Source organism: Callithrix jacchus, chromosome 11 (genome assembly GCF_049354715.1).
Source record: "Callithrix jacchus isolate 240 chromosome 11, calJac240_pri, whole genome shotgun sequence".
NCBI lineage: Eukaryota > Metazoa > Chordata > Mammalia > Primates > Cebidae > Callithrix > Callithrix jacchus.
In genome coordinates this window covers 3,762,873-3,782,716 of record NC_133512.1, presented here as the reverse complement: position 1 = coordinate 3,782,716, position 19,844 = coordinate 3,762,873, and the positions used below count along the sequence as shown (strand labels likewise).

The window sequence follows — 19,844 nt, the reverse complement described above, 5'->3', positions numbered from 1 at the left end:
TAGCAGAATGTAATAATGGTGGGTTTTCTATAGTCTGATCTAAGCTAAGTAAAACAACAAAGGGCAATTGAATACAGGGGTTGTTAATTACAAAGGCAGGTTCACACATGTAGTCTCAGCTACTCTGGAGGCTGAGGCAGAAGGATTGCTGGAGCCCATGAGTTCAAGGCTGTAGTGAGCCATGATTGTGCCACTGTACCCTAGCTTGGGTGACAGAGCGAGACCGGTTCTCTGGGGAAAAAAGGCAGGAGGTTTTTGTTCCTGACATTGTTTAATTCTCTAGTTACTGTACTGAACAAGAAAAATAAGGAAGTGAGTTAATCTATAATCTGAGAACGAAAGTTGTGACCATAAATGACTCAAATCACAGTCACATCTCTCTCAAGGCTTAAAGTGGTTTTTTTTGGACAGCTTTTAAATGTTATGTTCACATTTGACAGTCAGAGGTTTGATAACCCTAATTTTTAAGTAGGGAAACAGACAATCTAATAGAAAAATAGACAAGAATGTGAATAAGCAGTTCATGGAAGAGAAATGAATGTTGTCAAAACAAACCGTTAAAATGATGCTCTGTACAAGTAAGTGCTTACTTAAGGGCAGAATTTGAAAAGCACAGGAGATGCTGCTCGAGGGATGGAGAAATGACCTCCTGCATCCCTGTGGCTAGGACAGTCCACGTAGGCACAGCCTACATTCTCTGACTTGCTGCCTCACAGTCAGGTCCTTCCTGCCAAAACAAAAGTGCCAGTATTTACATGTATGAGGATGTTTTTTATTATAGCAAGAAATTGAAAAATATTTATATGTTCAGTAATGTGGAATGGGCTAAACAAATATATTTATACTACGCAGTATTTGCCATCTATAAAAATAATGCCTTTAAGGTTACAGGTATTGATTAGGAATAATCTTTATGCTAGATTAATTAGAAAAGGAACACGTTTCAGAGAGATGTTAATAGGATCACGTAGAAAATATGTGTTTGTTTGTGGTTAGAGATTTGGGAGGACACACACATACAAAAATGTTCTTAGGTGAATAGGATTGGGAGAGGGTAGCACAAGAAAATCACATTTTTTATTCTATAAACTTCTATGTTTTTTGTCTTGTTAGAGTAAGTTCAAAACATTAAAATATATTTATTTGTTTTCTTAAACCCTGAACTCTGTCTTAATCTTTCTAATTTCTAATCGCTTGTGATGAAGCCTGGGCATAGCCTGTGTGCTTTTCTTTTGAAGAAGATGTAGTGCACCTTTCAGGAGAGAACCCTGGCTTCCACTTCCTGGCCTGCTTTCTTTCTTTTTTTTTTTGAGACGGAGTTTCGCTCTTGTTACCCAGGCTGGAGTGCAATGGCGCGATCTCGGCTCACCACAACCTCCGCCTCCTGGGTTCAGGCAATTCTCCTGCCTCAGCCTCCCGAGTAGCTGGGATTACAGGCACGTGCCACCATGCCCAGCTAATTTTTGTATTTTTAGTAGAGATGGGGTGTCACCATGTTGACCAGGATGGTCTCAATCTCTTGACCTCGTGATCCACACACTTTGGCCTCCCAAAGTGCTGGGATTACAGGCGTGAGCCACCGCGCCCGGCCCTTGGCCTGCTTTCTAAGCTTCTCTATCTGTTGCTCTCATTTCAGTGATCCGTCACTTCAGCCACTTTCTGGCCAATGTCCTCAGTTTCTTTGCTCTTTTATATTTCATTTGTGCTTGCATGTTCTCTCTCTCTCTCTCTCTCTTTCTTTCTCTCTCTCTCTGTTTCTTTCTTTCTCTTTCTCTGCTCTCCTTCCCTCTTTCTCTTTCTCTCTTCCTTTCTTTCCTTTCCTTTTGTTTCATTTCCCTCCCTCCCTCCCTCCCTCTTTCTTATCTTTTTTTTTCTTTCTCTTTCTTTCTCTTTTTCCTTCTTTCCTTGCTTTCTTTTTTCCTCTCTTTCTCTTTCTCTTTCTCTTTGATGGAGTCTTGCTCTGTTGCCCAGACTGGAGTGCAATGGCTTGATCTTGGTTCACTGCAACCTTTGCCTCCAGGGCTCAAGTGATTCTCCTGCCTCAGCCTCCCAAGCAGCTGGGATTACAGGCGCCCACCCCATGCCTGGCTAATTTTTGTGTTTTTAGTAGAGATGGGGTTTCACCATGTTGGCCAAGCTGGTCTTGAACTCCTAACCTCATGATCTGCCCATCTCAGCCCCCCAAAGTGCTGGGACTACAGGCATGAGCCATCACTGCCAGCCTCATTTGTGCTTTGTAGGCTGATCATCGATAGGCAAAAATCACAGTCTTAGGATTAGGGACCCTATAGATTTGTGTTCTGCAGCCTCAGTTGTTTCCTTAAGCTATCCCAGCAGCACTTGTGTTTTCCCTAGTGAACACTCTCCTGAAATGTGAGTGGTATTCCAGACATTTCTCTCTTTCCTCAGACCTTTAATTCTGCCATCTTTTCTCTCTGGCAGCAAGTAGCTGTGTCTTCTGCTCTGTGGGGAACACGAAAACGCCACAAAATACCTGCCAATGAATATGCTGTCAGTCTCCCTCCTTCTCTTTTGCCAAGGCAAATAGACAACCTGTGCTGGAGTCCCAGCCCTACCTGTCTCCTTCTGGATATTCCCTACATGGATTATCCCTGCTGGCCATTGCACCCGTCTCTTCCGCTTTCCCTCATTCATACATTGCAAGAGTAAATACAAGGCCTTTTATGCCTATGCCATCTGGTTCTTTGTTTCCTCTCTGACCTCTCTGTGGTATACCTATACTTATAGATAGAGAAAAAGAAGGAAGGATATTTGGGTAAAGTAACGAGAGAGCGGCATGAGCTAAAATGATAAGAAAACCTCAAGAGTAAAGATGGAGAACATGAGGAAATAAACCTAAACATAGCCTTATGTCCTCTACGCAGACTTGGGGGACGGTGGGAACACATTTCACTCTTACCTGAGCAAACAAAGGTTAATTGTTAGAACTACCAGATTATACCATTATAATTTCTTACCTAGAGTTATAAGCCCGATTGTCATACTTTGATATTTGTGTTCTATTCCAGTTTTTTGAAAACAAGTAAAACATAAAACTTTATCTATAAACTGGTATTTCTCAAGTGTATTCTGTAGAAAAGTAGCTTGGAGACTGGGTTTGGGAAATACAGAATTAAGTCTTTAATGTGTGGAAGTGCCTTGTGAATTTCTAGGAGCAGGTAGCCAGTGCAGGGTTTTCCATCCTTATGACCATGGATCCCTTTCCTTGCCCATCTTTCTCACCCCTTTCCTAATGTATATCATCTGTCCCAAGGAAAATAGTTTGAGAAATGCTGAAAGACACAAATAAATATGAAGTACTAAAGAAAATAAAAAGAAAAATCAGGTTGCATGATGTACAGTAATATGATTAGTAAGAATTTTTTATTCCCTTTCAGCTTGCGTGCTTTTCTGAGTCTATGCATTTTAAAGATAGCAAATAATTTTTAAAAAATGAAAAAAGATTATTTTAACTAATTATACTTTGAAGGGAATAAACAATTTTGTAAATAAGCATAGGAGAGTTTTAGTGTGACTAAAATCTTTTCTAATACCAGAGGTTGTGGTATTATGTATTTTAAGGTTTTTATTAGGATTGACCTGAATTTTTGTTATTTGAGTTATGTTTTCTTATCTTTTTTTCCAGTGGCAGCCGATTAGGAGGCCTGGTTACAGTGTTGTGCTTCTTTTTCAATCATGGAGAGGTAGGTAATCAAAAACTATTCTCAGAATTACTCCGGGAAATGCAGTTTTCGTCTTTAAATTTAATCTATAATGGCATTCTTTAAATGTTTGATCTTATTTTGATTCAAAATTTAAACACTGGCATTCACCTTAAGTTAACTTTTCATGACCATTATGCTTTTTATGTGATATAAGTCTTAGTAATTTGACGAAATAGTGGGGTCTGTATCTATTTAAATATTCTTCTTTTTTGAGGCAGGGTCTCTTCTTGTTGCCAGTGTGGAGTGCAGTGGTATGATCATAGTTCACTGCAGCCTCAAACTCCTGGGCTCAAGTGACACTCTTGCCTCAGCTTCCAGAATAGCTGGGACTACAGATGCTTATCACCATGCTCAGCTAATTTTTAAAAATTTTTATAGATATGGGATCTAATTATTTTGCCCAGGCCAGTCTCAAATTCCTGGCCTCAAGCAATCCTCCTGCCTTGGTCTCTGAAAGTGTTGGGATTACAGGTGTAAGCCACCATGCCTAGCCTCAAGTATCACTTCTTTGTATTATTTTAAAACTGTGAAAGCTCATGTTTTAGGAATAATGGAAGTAAGCTGGTAATCAGTATAACTTTCTTTTGTGGGGATAACTTTTCGTTGCAGGAGCTACACAGTATATTCTTATTTCAATGTATTGACATTTATGTATTAATATATTTACTTTTTGCAAAATATTTGAGTATTTCTTGCAAAAAGTACTCAAGGGCTTTCTAAAGAGAACAACATTGTGAAGAGTATAGACTGGATCCAGGTTATGCAGGCTCAAATCCTGACTGCCATTTAGTGGCTGTGTGACCTGAGCAAGTCATCTAATCTCTCTTTGCCTTAGTTTCCTCTTTGTAAATGGAAATAATGACGTTACCCACCTCATAGTATTATTGCAGAGACTAAATGTAATCATATGTGTAAATGCCTAGAACAATGTTTAGCCCATGGTAGCTGCTGTATAGTTGTTAGCTTGTATTATTACTGTTACTTAGTTTAAATTCTAATATAAATTCAGGGTATCAATGATTTCTTTTTTCTGGATTGATCATAGTTGTAAATGAATTTCTAGAAATACATCTCTGTCTAGATTTCTTTCATGTAAGTTTTGTTGGAGGGAGAAAAGAATAAAGGTCAGCTGGCTTTATGTGAAGGGACCTTGTCATTCCATGCATTTTATACACTTAGTGCCTGCAGTATTTGAATATGCACATGTTTTAACATGTGCTGTAAGAGTTGTCATCTCCAAGCATAATACAGAGTCAATGCTGGACTTCTTTTTAGTCAGCATTACTAATGGATATTTAGCTAATGTGGTGTTAGTATTTAGAATCCCAGAAATGTAAAGCTAGAGTATTTGACAACTGGTTACAACATGCATCAGTTAATTGGTGTGGCATGTGTTTAAAAAAAAATAGATGTGGCTTTTCCTGACTATGGAACCTGCACATTGTGATAGTGTGGACCATGAAACACTTGAAAACTTTTCTTTTTTTTTTTTTGAGATGGAGTTTTGCTCTTGTTACCTAGACTGGAGTGCGATAGCACGATCTCGGCTCACCCCAACCTCCACCTCCTGGGTTCAAGCAATTCTCCTGCCTCAGCCTCCCAAGTAGCTGGGACTACAGGCGCGCGCCACTGTGCCCAGTTAATTTTTGTATTTTTTTTTTTAGTAGAGACGGGGTTTCACCATGTTGACCAGGATGGTCTTGATCTCTTGGCCTCGTGATCCACCCGCCTTGGCCTCCCAAAGTGCTGGGATTATAGGCATGAGCCACTGCGCCTGGCCCACTTTAAAACTTTTAACCACAGATTCTGCGAGAATGACCTAAGAAATGGGGAATAAACATTTAATAATGGAAGAAAGAAGCATTGTGTGTTAACAGTAAGGTGTTAGAGGAAAGCAATTATTCGGAGTTTTGGAACCTAGACCACTAGGAAGACCACTGTTTGTACAGTGCAAAGGTCTGTTGTGCTACCCTCAGTGTATACCAAGTTTTTTAATTCTTAGTTTTGTGTTTTCTTATAATTTTGATACTCATGTGGCAAGAACATCTTCCTTACAAAGTTTTTTTTAAATTCTAACAATGGAATTCAGACTATTCAGCTGGCTTTTCAGGCTGATGAATTGTGTCTGATACTTTTCAACGACGTGGTGTAGCTGAAAAGGATGCGTGGACGTCGCTCTTCTAGGGAAAGACGAACCGAATTACATGTGAAAACACAGATAGCTTTTGGGTAGAAAAGTGACCTTTTTGTGTCATGTTAACATTGAGATTATAAACCGCTTTTGGGTAAAATATTAGTGAGAACTCAGTGTATTTTTGTTTTCAGGTAATGAGATTGTCAGACTTTATTTTTTCTGATTTTTTAGTATACACTTCCTCTGTGGACAAAAGTATCTATTTAGAGAGCTTTTGCAGGGCATTATTCACTGGAATGCTGGTTACTAATTGGGTTGCTAATTGGTACCTTACTTTCTTAGGAGAGTTACTTTGATTTTATGAGGGATTGGTTTATGCTACAGAGAATAGTTGTGAGTTGTTACTTGCATTTAAGTTGTATTTCCATTATTTAGTTTGCTCTGTACTAAATGCATTTTTTACTTTTTTAAAATTTTCTGTTTCCTCATATGGTTTACAAGGGAAAAATTTTGCCTGAACAAACTAGTTATAAAATGTGTAGCATGAATACCTTGATTATTAAATAAATTATTTAAAACGAATTTAAAATCTTTAAATCTGAAACTTGTGAAAATTCAATAAAAGGGATCATAATAATGATCAGTAATATTGATGTTATACATTTTATAATCAAAACTCTGCAGATGTTTTCATTGATCAGGCTTCCTTAATATTCATTCTGTCACAGTTGAGAATTTCTGCAAAGATGAAAGCTAGCGATTTCATTTTTCCTTTAAAATGTCTTCTTGTACAAGATGCACACAATGTGTATTGATGGTGCATGGTTTTGGCATGCTGATGGAAAAGCACATAGATGTGTATTAAGGAAAACCTGAATACAGTATTTTTCTCCAGTTTTTTGACTGTTAGAAATTCTTTTGTGAAATAGGATTGTTTAGCTTTTTCATGGTAAGATAAAGTTATTACTAAGCATGATTGATGCTGTTTTATGTAAAATATGTTCACATATATAAAGATGTGCATACTATTCACTGGTATGTCTGTGGATTTGTGAACTTATTAATTAAACTTACAGTAACTTGAGAAGTCCAGTAAAAACAGAGTGTGTTAATCTTAGCCGTGTATCTGCTGATGTAAATTTGCAAAGCAGTCTACAGTAGAAAAGTAGCCTACAACATCCTTCATGACCTTGCCCAGCTGGATTTCTGGTTTCGTCTCACATCACTCTCCAGGCTATCTTCGTTTGTTTTGCTTCAGCCCTGTTGGTCCTTCTTCAGTCCCCGGAAGGGACTATTTCTTTTCCTTCCTCAAGGCCTGCCTTCCTTCCTTTGCACATGCTCTTTTCCTGTGCCTTGTGTACTGCCCCACTCATCTCGACCTGTGCCTAGTCAATTCCTAGTCATCCTTAACAACTGGGCATTTCAGTTTGCATCTCAATGGTGTTCTTAATTTCTTCCTGCAGATCTGTATTTCTATCTGGCATAATTTCTCTTTAGTTTTAAGAATTTTATGTAGCATTGTGATAAAGATCTGCCAATAAGTCCCTTAGTTTTTTTCTGTCTAAAAATGTTGTCTTGCCTTCATTTTTTCAAGTATCTCTTTGGTTAATAAGAATTATAGGTTGGTAGCTTTACCTTTCAGCACTTTAGCTATTCCATTGTCTTCTAGCTTCCATAATTTGATTAGAAGTCAGCCATAATTCTTAGTGTTGTTCTTCTGAGTGTAATATGTCTTTTCTCTGGTTGTTCAAAGATTTTCATTATATATTTGGTTTTTGTTGTTTTGATGGTAGTGAACCTAGATGTGCTTTGTGCATTGAACACTTTTGTTTTGTGTGTTGGTTTTTATTTTTAATCAGTTTTGGAAAATTTCTAGCTAATTTCTTTTTTTAAAATACTTTATTTCCCCATTCTTCTCTAATTACTTGTATCTTCAGCTTTTTAAAAATACTGTCTCACAGAGTTAACACTTGTTTCTGTTTTTCCCCATTTTTTTCCTCTCTATTCCTCCCTTTTGGTATTTTCTCCTGCCATGTCTAGGAGTTGATGGATGCTTTATTCCGATGCATGAAGTCTGCAATTATCACAATCTGGTAAACTTTTCCCCTCCTTCCCTTCCTCCCTCCCTTTTTGCCTTCCTTTCTTCCCTCCTTTCTCTCTCCTCCCTCCCTCTCTCTTTCCTTTTCTTCCTTCATTTCTTAGAATTTACATTTTTTCCTAGAGCATCTGTTTTTTTGTTGAAATTTCCTGTCTCTTCATTCTTCTTACTCATATTTTCCTGTACATTTTAAAATCTAATGATCGTAGTTATTTTAAAGTCTGTTTTCTAACACCAGCACCTACATTATCTGGGAATTTAACTCCATTGACTGTTTTTTCCTCTTGATTATGGGTCATATTTTCTTGCTACTTTGCATGTCTCACTAGTTTTTTGTTTTATGCAAGGTGATTTCTGTAAAAGAATGATAAAAGGCGAACTAGATAATCATTTTTGCCTCAATTTGCCTAGAAAGGAACGTCTTCTTTTATGCAAAGCACGTAGGAAGAGACACAGAATTGGGATCTCAAATGAAGCCCTGCCAAGCAGACCAGTAGTATACTTTTAATATGTTTTAGTTTACTTCAAGTTGCAAATGAATTACAGTGATCTCCTTTTTCTTTTTGTCAATCCCCAACTTTCCAGGTGCTCGACTCAGAGGATGATTGCTTTGATCTTAACCACTCTTTGTATTGGGAAGGGGTTGGTTTTCAGTTTTTTAGTTAATTTTAATCCATCTCCAGATTCATCTGTGGCAAGGCCCTGGAACCTAAGTGCTGTGTGAGACTGTGATCTTGCTCTCTGAGTTCTGACTCTCCCCCACTCCTCTTTGCCAGATTCATGTGTGTGTGTCTCTCCCAGGTTATGGGGAGGTAGCTTTCACAAAAAATACTCATTTTTGTGTTTGTAGCTTTTTCAGGTTCTTGTTTATATTGTTAGAAGTTGTTTGGTTCCAGCAGACTCTCTGCCTATGGCGGGTCCTTACCTAAATTATGCAGTTGTTCCCAGGTGTGACAGCAGAGCCAGCAGCTGATTTATGTCTTCACTTGGGCTGTATCTAGTTCCACTGTAAATCTGGTACTAAAAAGGCAGTAACAAGAAAAGTGCATTTTACTCTACCGTTATTTTTTTCTCCAGCTTTTTATTTTGAACAAATTGAAACTTACAGAAATGCTCTAGATTCACTTGCATTTACCAGTTTTAATGTTTTGAGAGGTTTGCTGTCTCTCTTATACAAACACCGACACAGACGTTTTTCTAATCCCGTTGAAAATGAGTTGCAGACATGATATCTCTCACCCCTAAATACTTCAGTATATATTGCCTAAAAGCAGGGACATTCTCTTACATAATCACAATACTGTTATCATATGTGAGAAATTTAACTCTAATAATTATACAATATCTTAATATAGTCCATATTCTCATTTTCATTGTTCATTCTTTTTGATGCTTTTATTTTGGATGCAGAATCTGATTAAGGATCATTCATTGCATTTAGTTGTCATTTAGAAAAGTTTATCTCAAACAGTTTCTCTCTCTTTTTTTTTTATGACATTAACATTTTTGAGGAGTCTAATTGTTTTGTAGTGGTCTGATTAATTTGGATTTGTCTGGCTGTTTCCTCAATAATAGATTCAGATTAGACCATTTTATTTTATTTTATTCTGAGACAGAGCCTCACTTTGTTGCCCAGGCTGGAATGCAGTGGCACAGTTTGGGCTCACTGTAGCCTCTGCCTCCCAGGTTCAAGCGATTCGCATGCCTCAACCTCACTAGTAGCTGGGATTACAGGTTTGTGCTACCACGCCCGGCTAATTTTTATATTTTTTTTAGAGACAGGGTTTCGCCATATTGGCCAGGCTGGTCTTGAACTCATGACCTCAAATAATCTGTCTGCCTCGGCCTTCCAAAGTGTTGGGATTACAGGTGTGAGCTACCACACCCAGCCAGATTAGACATTTTAATGAAGAGTATGGCACATATCATGTTCTGTTACATCTTCTTTGCATTTCATCTGGAGGCTTATAAGACCAATTTGTTTCATTATTGGATTTACTAAGTTAAATCACATGGTTAAGGTGGTGTCTGTCATATTTCTCTATTATAAAGACGCCCCTTTTCCTTTTAATGAATAAGTGAAATGTGGGATGATACTTTGGGAAACCATGACTATCCTCTTCCCCTATAACATTTACCGAATGATTATGCATCCATTGATGATCCTTGCCTGAATTAGTTATTACATTGGCCATTGCAAATGGTAATTTTCCAATTCTGCCATTTCATCTACATTTAATGGTGTTCCATAAAGACAAATCCCCTCTCCTGCCATTTTCTTTTACTATATATGCATAGGTTCTTTTTTTATTTATTCAGTGTTTTACAATCCATCGCAATTCTTTTTGATGTTCCCATTGTTACAAATTTGGCCAATAGTAGTGTCCCCACATTTTAATGATATATAATTTTCATACATTAAGATTTGCATGTTTTAACTGCTCGTGGATTTTTACATTTGTGTATAATCTAGTATCCAGGAACTCGGTCAGTGTATAGACTATTTCCAGCGCTCAAGCCGGCTTACCTCTGCTCCTGTAGAATCTGTGTCCTTCCCCATCCTTCAGAACAGGTAGCCACTCTCCTATCTCTATCACTATCGATTAGTTTTGCCTATTTCGGGTTTTCATATAAGTGGAGTCATGCTTTCTTGTGTCTGATGTCTTTCTGTCAACATATGTCTGTGATGTGTATCCACATTGTTTTCCAAAGTGCTTGCACCGGTTTTCACTCCCATTGACAATGTACAAGAATTCCAGTTTCTTCTAGCAATACATCCTTGCCAGTGCTTGGCATTGGCAGTCCTCTTAATTATGGTCATTCTGATGAGTGAAACGATACCTTCTTATGGGTTTAATTTGCATTTTCCTGGTGAGTAATGATATTGAGCACTTTTTAATATGGCTTACCTGATTTAGATAGTCTCTTTTGTTTAGTACCTAAGTCTCTACCCATTAAAAAATACTTGGGTTATTTCCTTTACTCATGTATGGAACTCATTGTCAATTCTGTGGGGTTCTTTTTAGAATATATGTTCTGCAGGTACCTTCTCACCACTCATGACCTGCCTTTTCATCGTTGCGGGTTTTATGATTTTTATCTTTTTGTACACAGATCTTTTTGTTTTTTTTTTTTTTTTGATGAAGAAGTTCTTAATTATTATGAAGTTCTATTTATTGGTCTCTTATGTTTAGTCCTTTTTGTGTCTGATTAAAAAATCTTTGCCTACTGTAGGTCATAAAGATTTTCTCATATTTTAGAAGCTTGAAGAAATATATGGGAAAATCTTGGTATAGCTTTCACATTTTGGTTTATAATCTGTCTAGAATCGTGTATACAGTATGAAATAGGTTCAAGATTCTTTCCTCCCCTACCTCACCCCAAATAGGAAGTCCAGTTAACCTAGTACCATTTGTTAAAAAGAAAGTTCTTTCCTTGCTGAATTGTGGTGGGCCTTGTGTCATAAATTAAGTGACTATATGTTTTTGGATTTGTTTCTACACTCTCAATTATGTTCTGTTTGTCTGTTTATCTTCAAACCAGCATCATAATGCCTTAAATTCTGTAATTTTATAAGTTTGATATCTCATAGTGAAGATCTCCAGCCTTGTTCTTCTTCAGTATTGCCGTAGCTATTCCAGGTCCTTTGTGTTTCCATATAAATTTTAGAATCAGCTTGTCACTACTCCCCCATCTTTCAACACAAATACAACCTACTGGTTGTGTATGGACCTCTGGATCCATTTAGAGAGAATGGACATCCTGAATATACTAAATCTTTCAATCCATAAACGTAGATTTATATTCGTCTCCTTTAATTTCTCTCAGCAATGTTTTATGTTTCCACATATTTTATGAATCTCTAGACATTTTATGATTTTGGTACTATTTTCTGCCCTTTTAATATATCTCATTGGTGTCTGAACACTTCCAACACCAGAAGGTTCCAGAAACAAATTATTCTGTAATGCACACAAAATAGTTTGAGTTCCCACACTGTTGTCATTATCAGTAACAAACCTGCAAAGTATGGTTCAGTATTTCTCTAGGTATTTTTCTCCTAAGAGTATATGCTACTAAGGCAGTGTAGTCAGTATAAGTATTTTATTCTCCACGTTGTATTATCATTTTGGTAGTACAACTTAAATCATTTGTTTCTGTTTTTATTTCTGTTGCCTTTACATCTTGACTAATGCTTTCATTTTGGTAGTCGAATAACTTTGAGAAGTGTAGTCTATAACCACGTGATAAAGGCAGTAGAGTCCGTGTTGATAACATCTTGCCAGATATATTTTCTATTTTAGGTGAGTAAGCAATGGTTAGGTTCGAGTCATTGCAACAATGGCTGGAGATGTGGGGTATACTCACTGCTTTTTCAACAAAACGTGCTGCTTCCACAGAGGTTTTTTTGTAAATTTAGGGCAGGATATACTGATATCTTAGATTTTCAGAGACAAAAAGATTGGTGTTTTCTCTCATACAACCAGCAGAAATTCTTTATAAAGAAAGTTTAAAATAGCATTTACTTACCACTGACACATTAAACCCTGTGTGAGCCAAAATTGTGTTATACATTCAGATTGAAATATGTAACTGATTAATTGAGCAGCCTATCAGTACAGGCTGTGCATCTGTAATCTGAAAATCTGGTCTGAAATACACCAAAGTCCAAAACTTTTTGAGTACCAGCATGACTCTCAAAGGAAATTTTCACTGGGGCATTTCAGATTTCCTTTTTTTTTTTTTTTTGGATTAGAGGTGCTCAATCAGTAAGGAAAATGCAAATATTCCAAAATTTGAAAAAATCTAAAATCCAAAACACTTCTGTTTCCAGCATTTTTGATAAGAAATACTCCATCCATGTATGGTACAAAAATAGACCAAAACTTCAAGAAAGCAACCAGGCTTACTCATTATCAAGATATAGTACCCTGAAATGCACAAAGCCTGCTCCAAGCTAAAGATCTTCCTAAACAGTGGAACTGCCCTAAGTAATGTCATACAGGAGATGTTCAAGCCATGTCTCTCAAACCTAGCATTTTTATGGTGACTCTGTGGATAGCAGGATTCTTAACACCTGTAACATTCTCTGAAGCTAGGTAGCCTAACCTTCATGGTGCCAGCAATCTTTTAAGGAAGTACTCATAAATATAGTGTTTAAAACAATATTATAGTTAATGTTAAACAATATAAAGCAATAGTTTATTCAGTATAGAAAAGCAGTAGTTAGAGGTGGGAAATTTGTTTTAAACCTAAACTTTATGATAACAGGTTAGGATAGCAACTCTAGTAAAAACTCTTGGAATAAATCTTAAACATGATCTATTTGATGCTGACCACAATTTATAACTAACTACTCAGTTATACTTCTATTTATTCTGAAGTTATGAAAATAAATCCATTAGATAGTGCTATATTTCCAATATTATAGGTTAATAGTTTCAAAATAGAGATTGGAAAATTAAGCTGTTTTGAGGGACCTTAGTTATTGATTCTTGAGTAAATGATTAAAAAATATTAAGCAGAAAATGAAAGTCTATTGTTATCAACATGTACATAGTATTATGTTATACAATACGTGTTATGAAATGTGTGCTAAAAATTATATACTAGACGATAGCAGTTTATTCAGTGTAAGATTTTTATTGAATTTATTTTCACAATACATGGATTTCTTGTAGGGACAACAGACATTTATATATCCCTTTTTGAAACAGTTTACATGTATATTTCCTTTAATTCTCAAATTTCAAAATAATGCCTTTAAAAAGCACTGGCATTTTAAACTGTCACACTATTTTTATTTTACATTTAAAATTAGAGATAAAGAGAAAATACTTATTTGTTGAACCCTAAGGCATGACTAAACCAAATGTGTTCACTGTCTTCAGATTATATGGGGTCATCTGGGATGGCAATTGTATTTGCAATTAGAGGTCTAGTAAAGCACACAGTGTTATTGGAGAAACAATGGAAAGTACTTTCATGGACGTTCGAATTCATGCACTCAGAATTTGGGATGGAGAAGACCTTGCTCTTCATTACAGTCCTGTAATTGACTTTTCTTGTTCCTGCTTTCAGAGGATGTTAATTCAGTTTTGGTGAACTGAGTGACTTCAGCTATTAAATGAAATGAGTTTCTGAGAGATGATAGCGTCATTCAAGTTTGGATAACAGACATGGGGGAACAGTCTGTATGAAGAAAATTCTCAAGTTGTATATTACATAGCTTGAATACTTGTTTTTGTACAGAGAATGATGGCTTTACAAATTTTGGTCACGCAGGCATACTTCAGAGATATTGCAGGTTTTTGTTACGCTGTATTCCAGACCACTGCAGTAAAGTGAATATTGTAATAAAGTCATACAATGTTTTCGGTTTTCTAGTGCATATAAAAGTTATGTTTAATCAATAAATAAGCTGCTGATGATCATCTGAACCTTCGGCAAGTTGTCCAGGTAGAGGGTCCTGCCTTTGATTACAGCACTTTTAAACATTTTGCAACCCAGGGCAGCTTAGGCATAGAAGATGTTGACAGCTGCTGACAGATCAGGGTGGTGGTTGCCGACGATTAAGATAGCTATGGCTGTTTCTTAAAATAAGATAACAGTGAAGTTTCCTGCATTGATTGCTTCTTTCTTTCGTGAAAGATTCCTCTGTAGCACGTGATGCTGTTTGATAGCATTTTACTCACAGTAGAACTTTCAAAATTAAAGTCAGTCCTCTCAAACTCTGCCACTGCTTTAGCAACTAAATTTATGTCATATTCTAAATCCTGTGTTGTCATTTCAACAGTGTTTACAGTGTCTTCACCAGTAGTAGATCCCATTTCAAGAAACCACTCTCTTTGCTTATTTAAGAAGCAACTCCTCATCCTTACAGTGTTATCATGAAATTACAGTAATTCATTCACATCTTCAGGCTCCACTTCTAATTCTAGTTATCTTGCCATTTCCACCACATCTGCAGTTGCTCCCTCCACTAAAGTCTTGAGCATGTCTGAGTCTCCCATGAGGGTTGAAATAAACTTCTTCCAAAGTTCTATTAATGATGATATTTTAACCTCCTCCCATAAATCAGAATGTTTTTAATGGCATCTGAAGTAGTTAATCCATTTCAGAAGATTTACATTTGATTTGCCCAAACTCATCAGAGGAATCACTATGGCAGCTAGAGCCTTAGGAAACATAACTTTTAAATAAGGCTGGAAAGTCGAAATGACTCTTTGCTTCATGGGCTGCAGAATAGATGCTGTTTTAGCAGGCATGAAAGCTACGTTAATCACCTCATCCATATCCACCAGAGTACTTGTGTGACCAAGCACATTGTCAGTGAGCAATAAGATTTTGAAATAATCTTTTTTTCTGAGCAGTAGATCTCAAGAATGGGCTTAAAATATCCAGTCAATCTTGCTAAAACAAACGTGCTTGTCATCCAGGCTTTGTTGTTACATCTGTAGATCACATGCAGAGTAGATTAAGTGTGATTCTTATAGGTCCTAGGATTTTTTTAAATGATCAGTGAATATTGCCTTCAATTTAGTCACTAGCTCCTAACAAGAGAATCAACCTGTGCTTTGATGTTTTGAAGCCAGGCGTTGACTTCCCTCTAACTGGGAAAGTCCGAATGGCATCTTCTTCCAACAGAAGGCTTTTCATCTGCACTGACATTTTTTGTTTAGTGCAGCCACTTTCATCAGTTATCCTCGCTAAATCTTGCACTTTCTACATCAGCATTGCTGTTTTATCTTGTACTTTTATTTTATGGAGACGGGTTTTTTCCTTAAACCTCACGAACCAACCTTTGCTTGTTCAGACTTTTCTTCTGCAGTTTTTTCACTTCTCTCAGCCTTCATAGGATTGAAGAGAGGATCTTGTGGATTAGGCTTTCACTTAAAGAAACGTGGCTGCTTTGAGCTTCCATCCAGAACATTAAAACTGTCTGCATATCAGCAGTAAGGTTGTTTCACTTTTAATTTCCTTCGGTAATTTTGCTTTTGCATTCCTATCTGTTAGGCAGGCATAAGAGGCCTAGCTTTCAGCCTCTCTTGACTTTTGACATGCCTTCTTCACTAAGCTTAAGCATTTCTAGCCTTTGACTTAAAGTGAGAGATGAACAACTCTTTCTTTTAATTGAACACTTAGAGGCCCTTGTAAACTTATTAATTTTCCTAATTTTAATATTGTTGTGTCTCAGGGAATTTGGAGGCTTGATGGGAGGGGGAGAGATGGGAGAGTGGCTGATTGGTGGAGCAGTTAGAATACACACATTTATCCATTAAGTTTGCCATCTTATTGGACATGGTTCAAGCCACCTAAAGCAATTACAATAGTAATATCAGAGATTACTGATCACAGGTCACCATAACAGATATACTAATAATGAAAAAGCTTAAAATATTATGAAAGTTACCAAAACGTGACACAGAGACATGAAGTGACCACATGCTATTGGAAAAGTGGCACTGATAGACTTGCTTGATGCAGGGTTGCCACAAACGTTCAGTCTGTGAAAGACGTTATCTGCAAAGTGTAGTAAAGGGCAGTGAGACACGGTTTGCCCGTGTATCTTACTGTCAGTCACACTGAAGTCTCCACTTAAACTCATAAACTAACAGCTTTTAAAAACTGCATTCTAGTAACAACAGTATACGTTAGCAACAGACCTTTTCATGTTTTCAGCATTCTCTTTTGTGAGTAGTTCATTCATAGATAGATATCCATGTCAGTTTCATAGAGGATGGTGAGCTTGGTAAAAAAAGAGGAGTAATTTGGCTCAGTCTTTCTATAGCAGTAATAGAAATATTCAGTAGTCCGAGGTAGAGCTAAAACATAGGAAACACTTATTTCTAACATGGTCTTTTTCATTCTGTGGAGTCTTTTAGGTACCCCTGCTTATGTTGAAAGACAACAGGATTTATTTTAGTGTGACTGAGTAATATCAGATTGTTTGTATTTAATACTATTCAGTTTTCTGTTGATGGAAGGTTGAACTTATTAATACATTTAGTATATACACAGGAAAATGGCGTTGTTACAATGGAATAGTACATTCCTTAATTATGTCCAAAGTGAGGTTTTCGGAAAGGTTTGTATTTAACAATTTTAGGACTTTGGTTATCTAATTTGATTACACCACTTTTAAATATTTTGCAACCCAGGGTAGCTTAGGCATAGAAGTAAAACCAAAAATGGAGTATTCCTTTGTCGCAGCACTGACTGAAAATGTTAAAATTGATGACTACAAAGAGTTCTCAAACACCAGTCATGGATATTTTTGCCGAAATTCATGGGAAAGAAAACAAACGATCGATAATTAACTCAAAATATTCTAAAATTTGGCAGAACATTTTCTTGCTGATACTTCTCTCCCTTTCCTTTTAAGATGTTGTTGCTTCTTTTTTTGGTATCTTCTTGTTGACAATTCATGATGTTAATGCTTTATATAATTTTAAGTTGTGTGTGTCTCTGTCAGTAATATTTCTCAAATGCCAGTTTGCTGTTTATGGAGAGTCCAGTAGCCTCTTTTACAACACACCATTTAAATTATTTGTTAAAAATAATTTTCTTTTATTTATAAGTAGCAATTTTCACTCATTATGTCTTTCTTAGTAAATTTAGCAAGTATACTAATACTATGAATTTCTTTTTCAGTGTACTCGTGTCATGTGGACACCACCTCTCCGTGAAAGCTTCTCATATCCATTCCTTGTTCTTCAGATGTTGCTTGTGACTCATATTCTCAGGTAACTTTGACTTAACCTTATTTCTTTTTGCATTAAATAATTTAAACTAGAATATCTGAAGCCTCCATAATAAAGTCAACATAATAAAACAGTTAGCCAATATGATCCTGTTATTAGTAAAGACAAAAGAAGAGTATAACTTACCAAAAACATGTCCTCTATCAGCCTTCTGTCCTCTTCCATTTGCTTGGTGGTCCGCAGTGACTGCTTGAGAAACAGCAAATTTGCTTTCACTTCTCCTTTCATTTCCACTTTCTCAAGTCTTCTGTTACCACTAGAGCCACCTGAAAATGAGCAGAAAGCAGGTGAAGGCTGGTCATGCTACAGTGTATCCTGTAAGATACAATCCTTTGGGGCAAAGGATAATTCGTAGAATTCACACTTCTCTCCGTTCTGTTGACAAATACTGAATATAGCTGCCTTGCTCCAGAGGGTAAAAATGAAACAAATTGGGGCCTGCAGAAAAATGGAATAAAGCATGATAAAAATCTGAAGATGACTCAGACTGATAACTCCCTTCAGTGGTCCTCTGAATTTAGAAGAACTTTGTTGAAGTCTGTTATGGCAAACCCTTTGGGCAATGTGTTTCCCTCTGATTATTACAACAAGCATAGAACCATCACATGGTGTTTAGTCTCCAATGTAGTAGTGTCTTTAGACAGACCTTTTATAGATCATGGGATGGGTAATGTTTTTGCATTAGCTTTTTAAAAGTTTGTGTAGCTCCAACTTTATTGCTGTCCCCTAAATTCCTCTTTACAGGGTTTAAAGCATCTTTAGCACCTTCAATCAAGGTGAACCTCTATGAATTCATAACCTTAAGCTCTGCCCTGTTGGTTCTGAGGCACCTTGAGCAATGGTCCCGTCTCAGACATTTCCGTAAGAAGTATTGTGCTGTGAGAGTCTTTGATTCACCACTACAGATGCTATTTTCCCACATTCACGTTCTTGACCTTGGCTTTTTTCTCCATTGTAGTGCAGACAGCAGACTGCCCTCAGTCTCTAGTTCCTTCCTGCTTTTCTATCTCTGCCCCTGTCTTAAATACAGTAAAAGCAAACCTTTGATTCTTCTTTCACTCACTGATTTGATCTGTCCCTGAGTAGCCATGGGGATGCTACTCCGTGGGCTGAGTGCTGCTTCCTTTAGTCCTTCTGTACCATAGAAGGTAGGGTTAGTTTTCTGTTGCTGTGTAAACCAATCACCACAAACTTGGATCTATTATCTTGGAGTTCTCTCACTCCAAAGTTTTAAAATCAAGGTGTTGGAGGTGGTACACTCTTCCTGAAGGTACAGAGGGGGAGGGGAGAAAATCACTTTTCTTGCCTTTTCTAGCTTCTGGAGGCTGCCTGTATTTCTTGGGGGGCTGCCTGTATTTCTTGGGGGGCTGCCTGTATTTCTTGGGGGGCTGCCTGCATTTCTTGGGAGGCTGCCTGTATTTCTTGGGGGGCTGCCTGCATTTCTTGGGGGGCTGCCTGCATTTCTTGCCTTGTGGCTCCTTTGTCTTCAAAACCAGCAGTGATAGATTGAGTCCTTCTTTGTCAGTTTACTCCAACCTTCTTTTCAGCCTTCCACTTTGAAGTACCCTGTGCTTACATTGGGCCCACCTGGATAATCCAGGCTATGCTCCCTACTGTGCCATGCAACATGACATGTTCACAGGTTACAGGGATTAGGACATAGATATTTTTGGAGGCCATTATTTTGCCAGCCAGGATGGGGCCTCTCCAGTTGCTGTCCTGCCTTCAAGGGCTGTCTTCTGTTGGGTTCTTCTCTGTTTTTGGCTCCAGGTGCTTCTGCGGCAAGCTGTTTGTTTTCTTTAGCCTCTTATCATTGTCATTTTCAGCCTTACCCACCTCTTCATACCTGTCTTTACTTTCTGTTGAAAAGTTTAAGAGAACATTCCTTTCTTTAGATCCTTCTTCACTGTCTCTGTTTATATTCTAGCTGACACTTCCCTTCTCAGACTCCTGACCATCGGAAGCTGAAGCAGCTGCTGCTTTTACCACTGCTGGTTCAGATCCCTCCCATCTTGATCTTCCTTGCCATCCTCATCGGCACCTCATCACTTCTGATTGCAGTGGCTTTCCTGGTTATGCTCCTTGGTTGGCATGGCTCCTTGCCTGCCTGGTGTGGCTGTGAC

The 19,844-nt window shown here is 37.4% G+C and overlaps 1 protein-coding gene across 3 annotated transcripts in view; it reads left to right on the top strand.

Moving 5' to 3' along the window:
- DPY19L1 (dpy-19 like C-mannosyltransferase 1) overlaps window positions 1–19,844 on the top strand; it is a 112,876-nt gene that overhangs the window by 47,237 nt on the left and 45,795 nt on the right. For all 3 annotated transcript variants that reach the window (XR_004727768.3, XM_035253154.3, XM_035253153.3), the window contains exons 7-8: window positions 3,647–3,704; window positions 17,612–17,703. Coding sequence is in view for 2 of the 3 variants with exons in the window: in XM_035253154.3 (XP_035109045.3) it covers window positions 3,647–3,704; window positions 17,612–17,703 (150 nt within the window). In the remaining variant the exon portion in view is untranslated. The remainder of the gene's footprint in view (window positions 1–3,646; window positions 3,705–17,611; window positions 17,704–19,844) is intronic.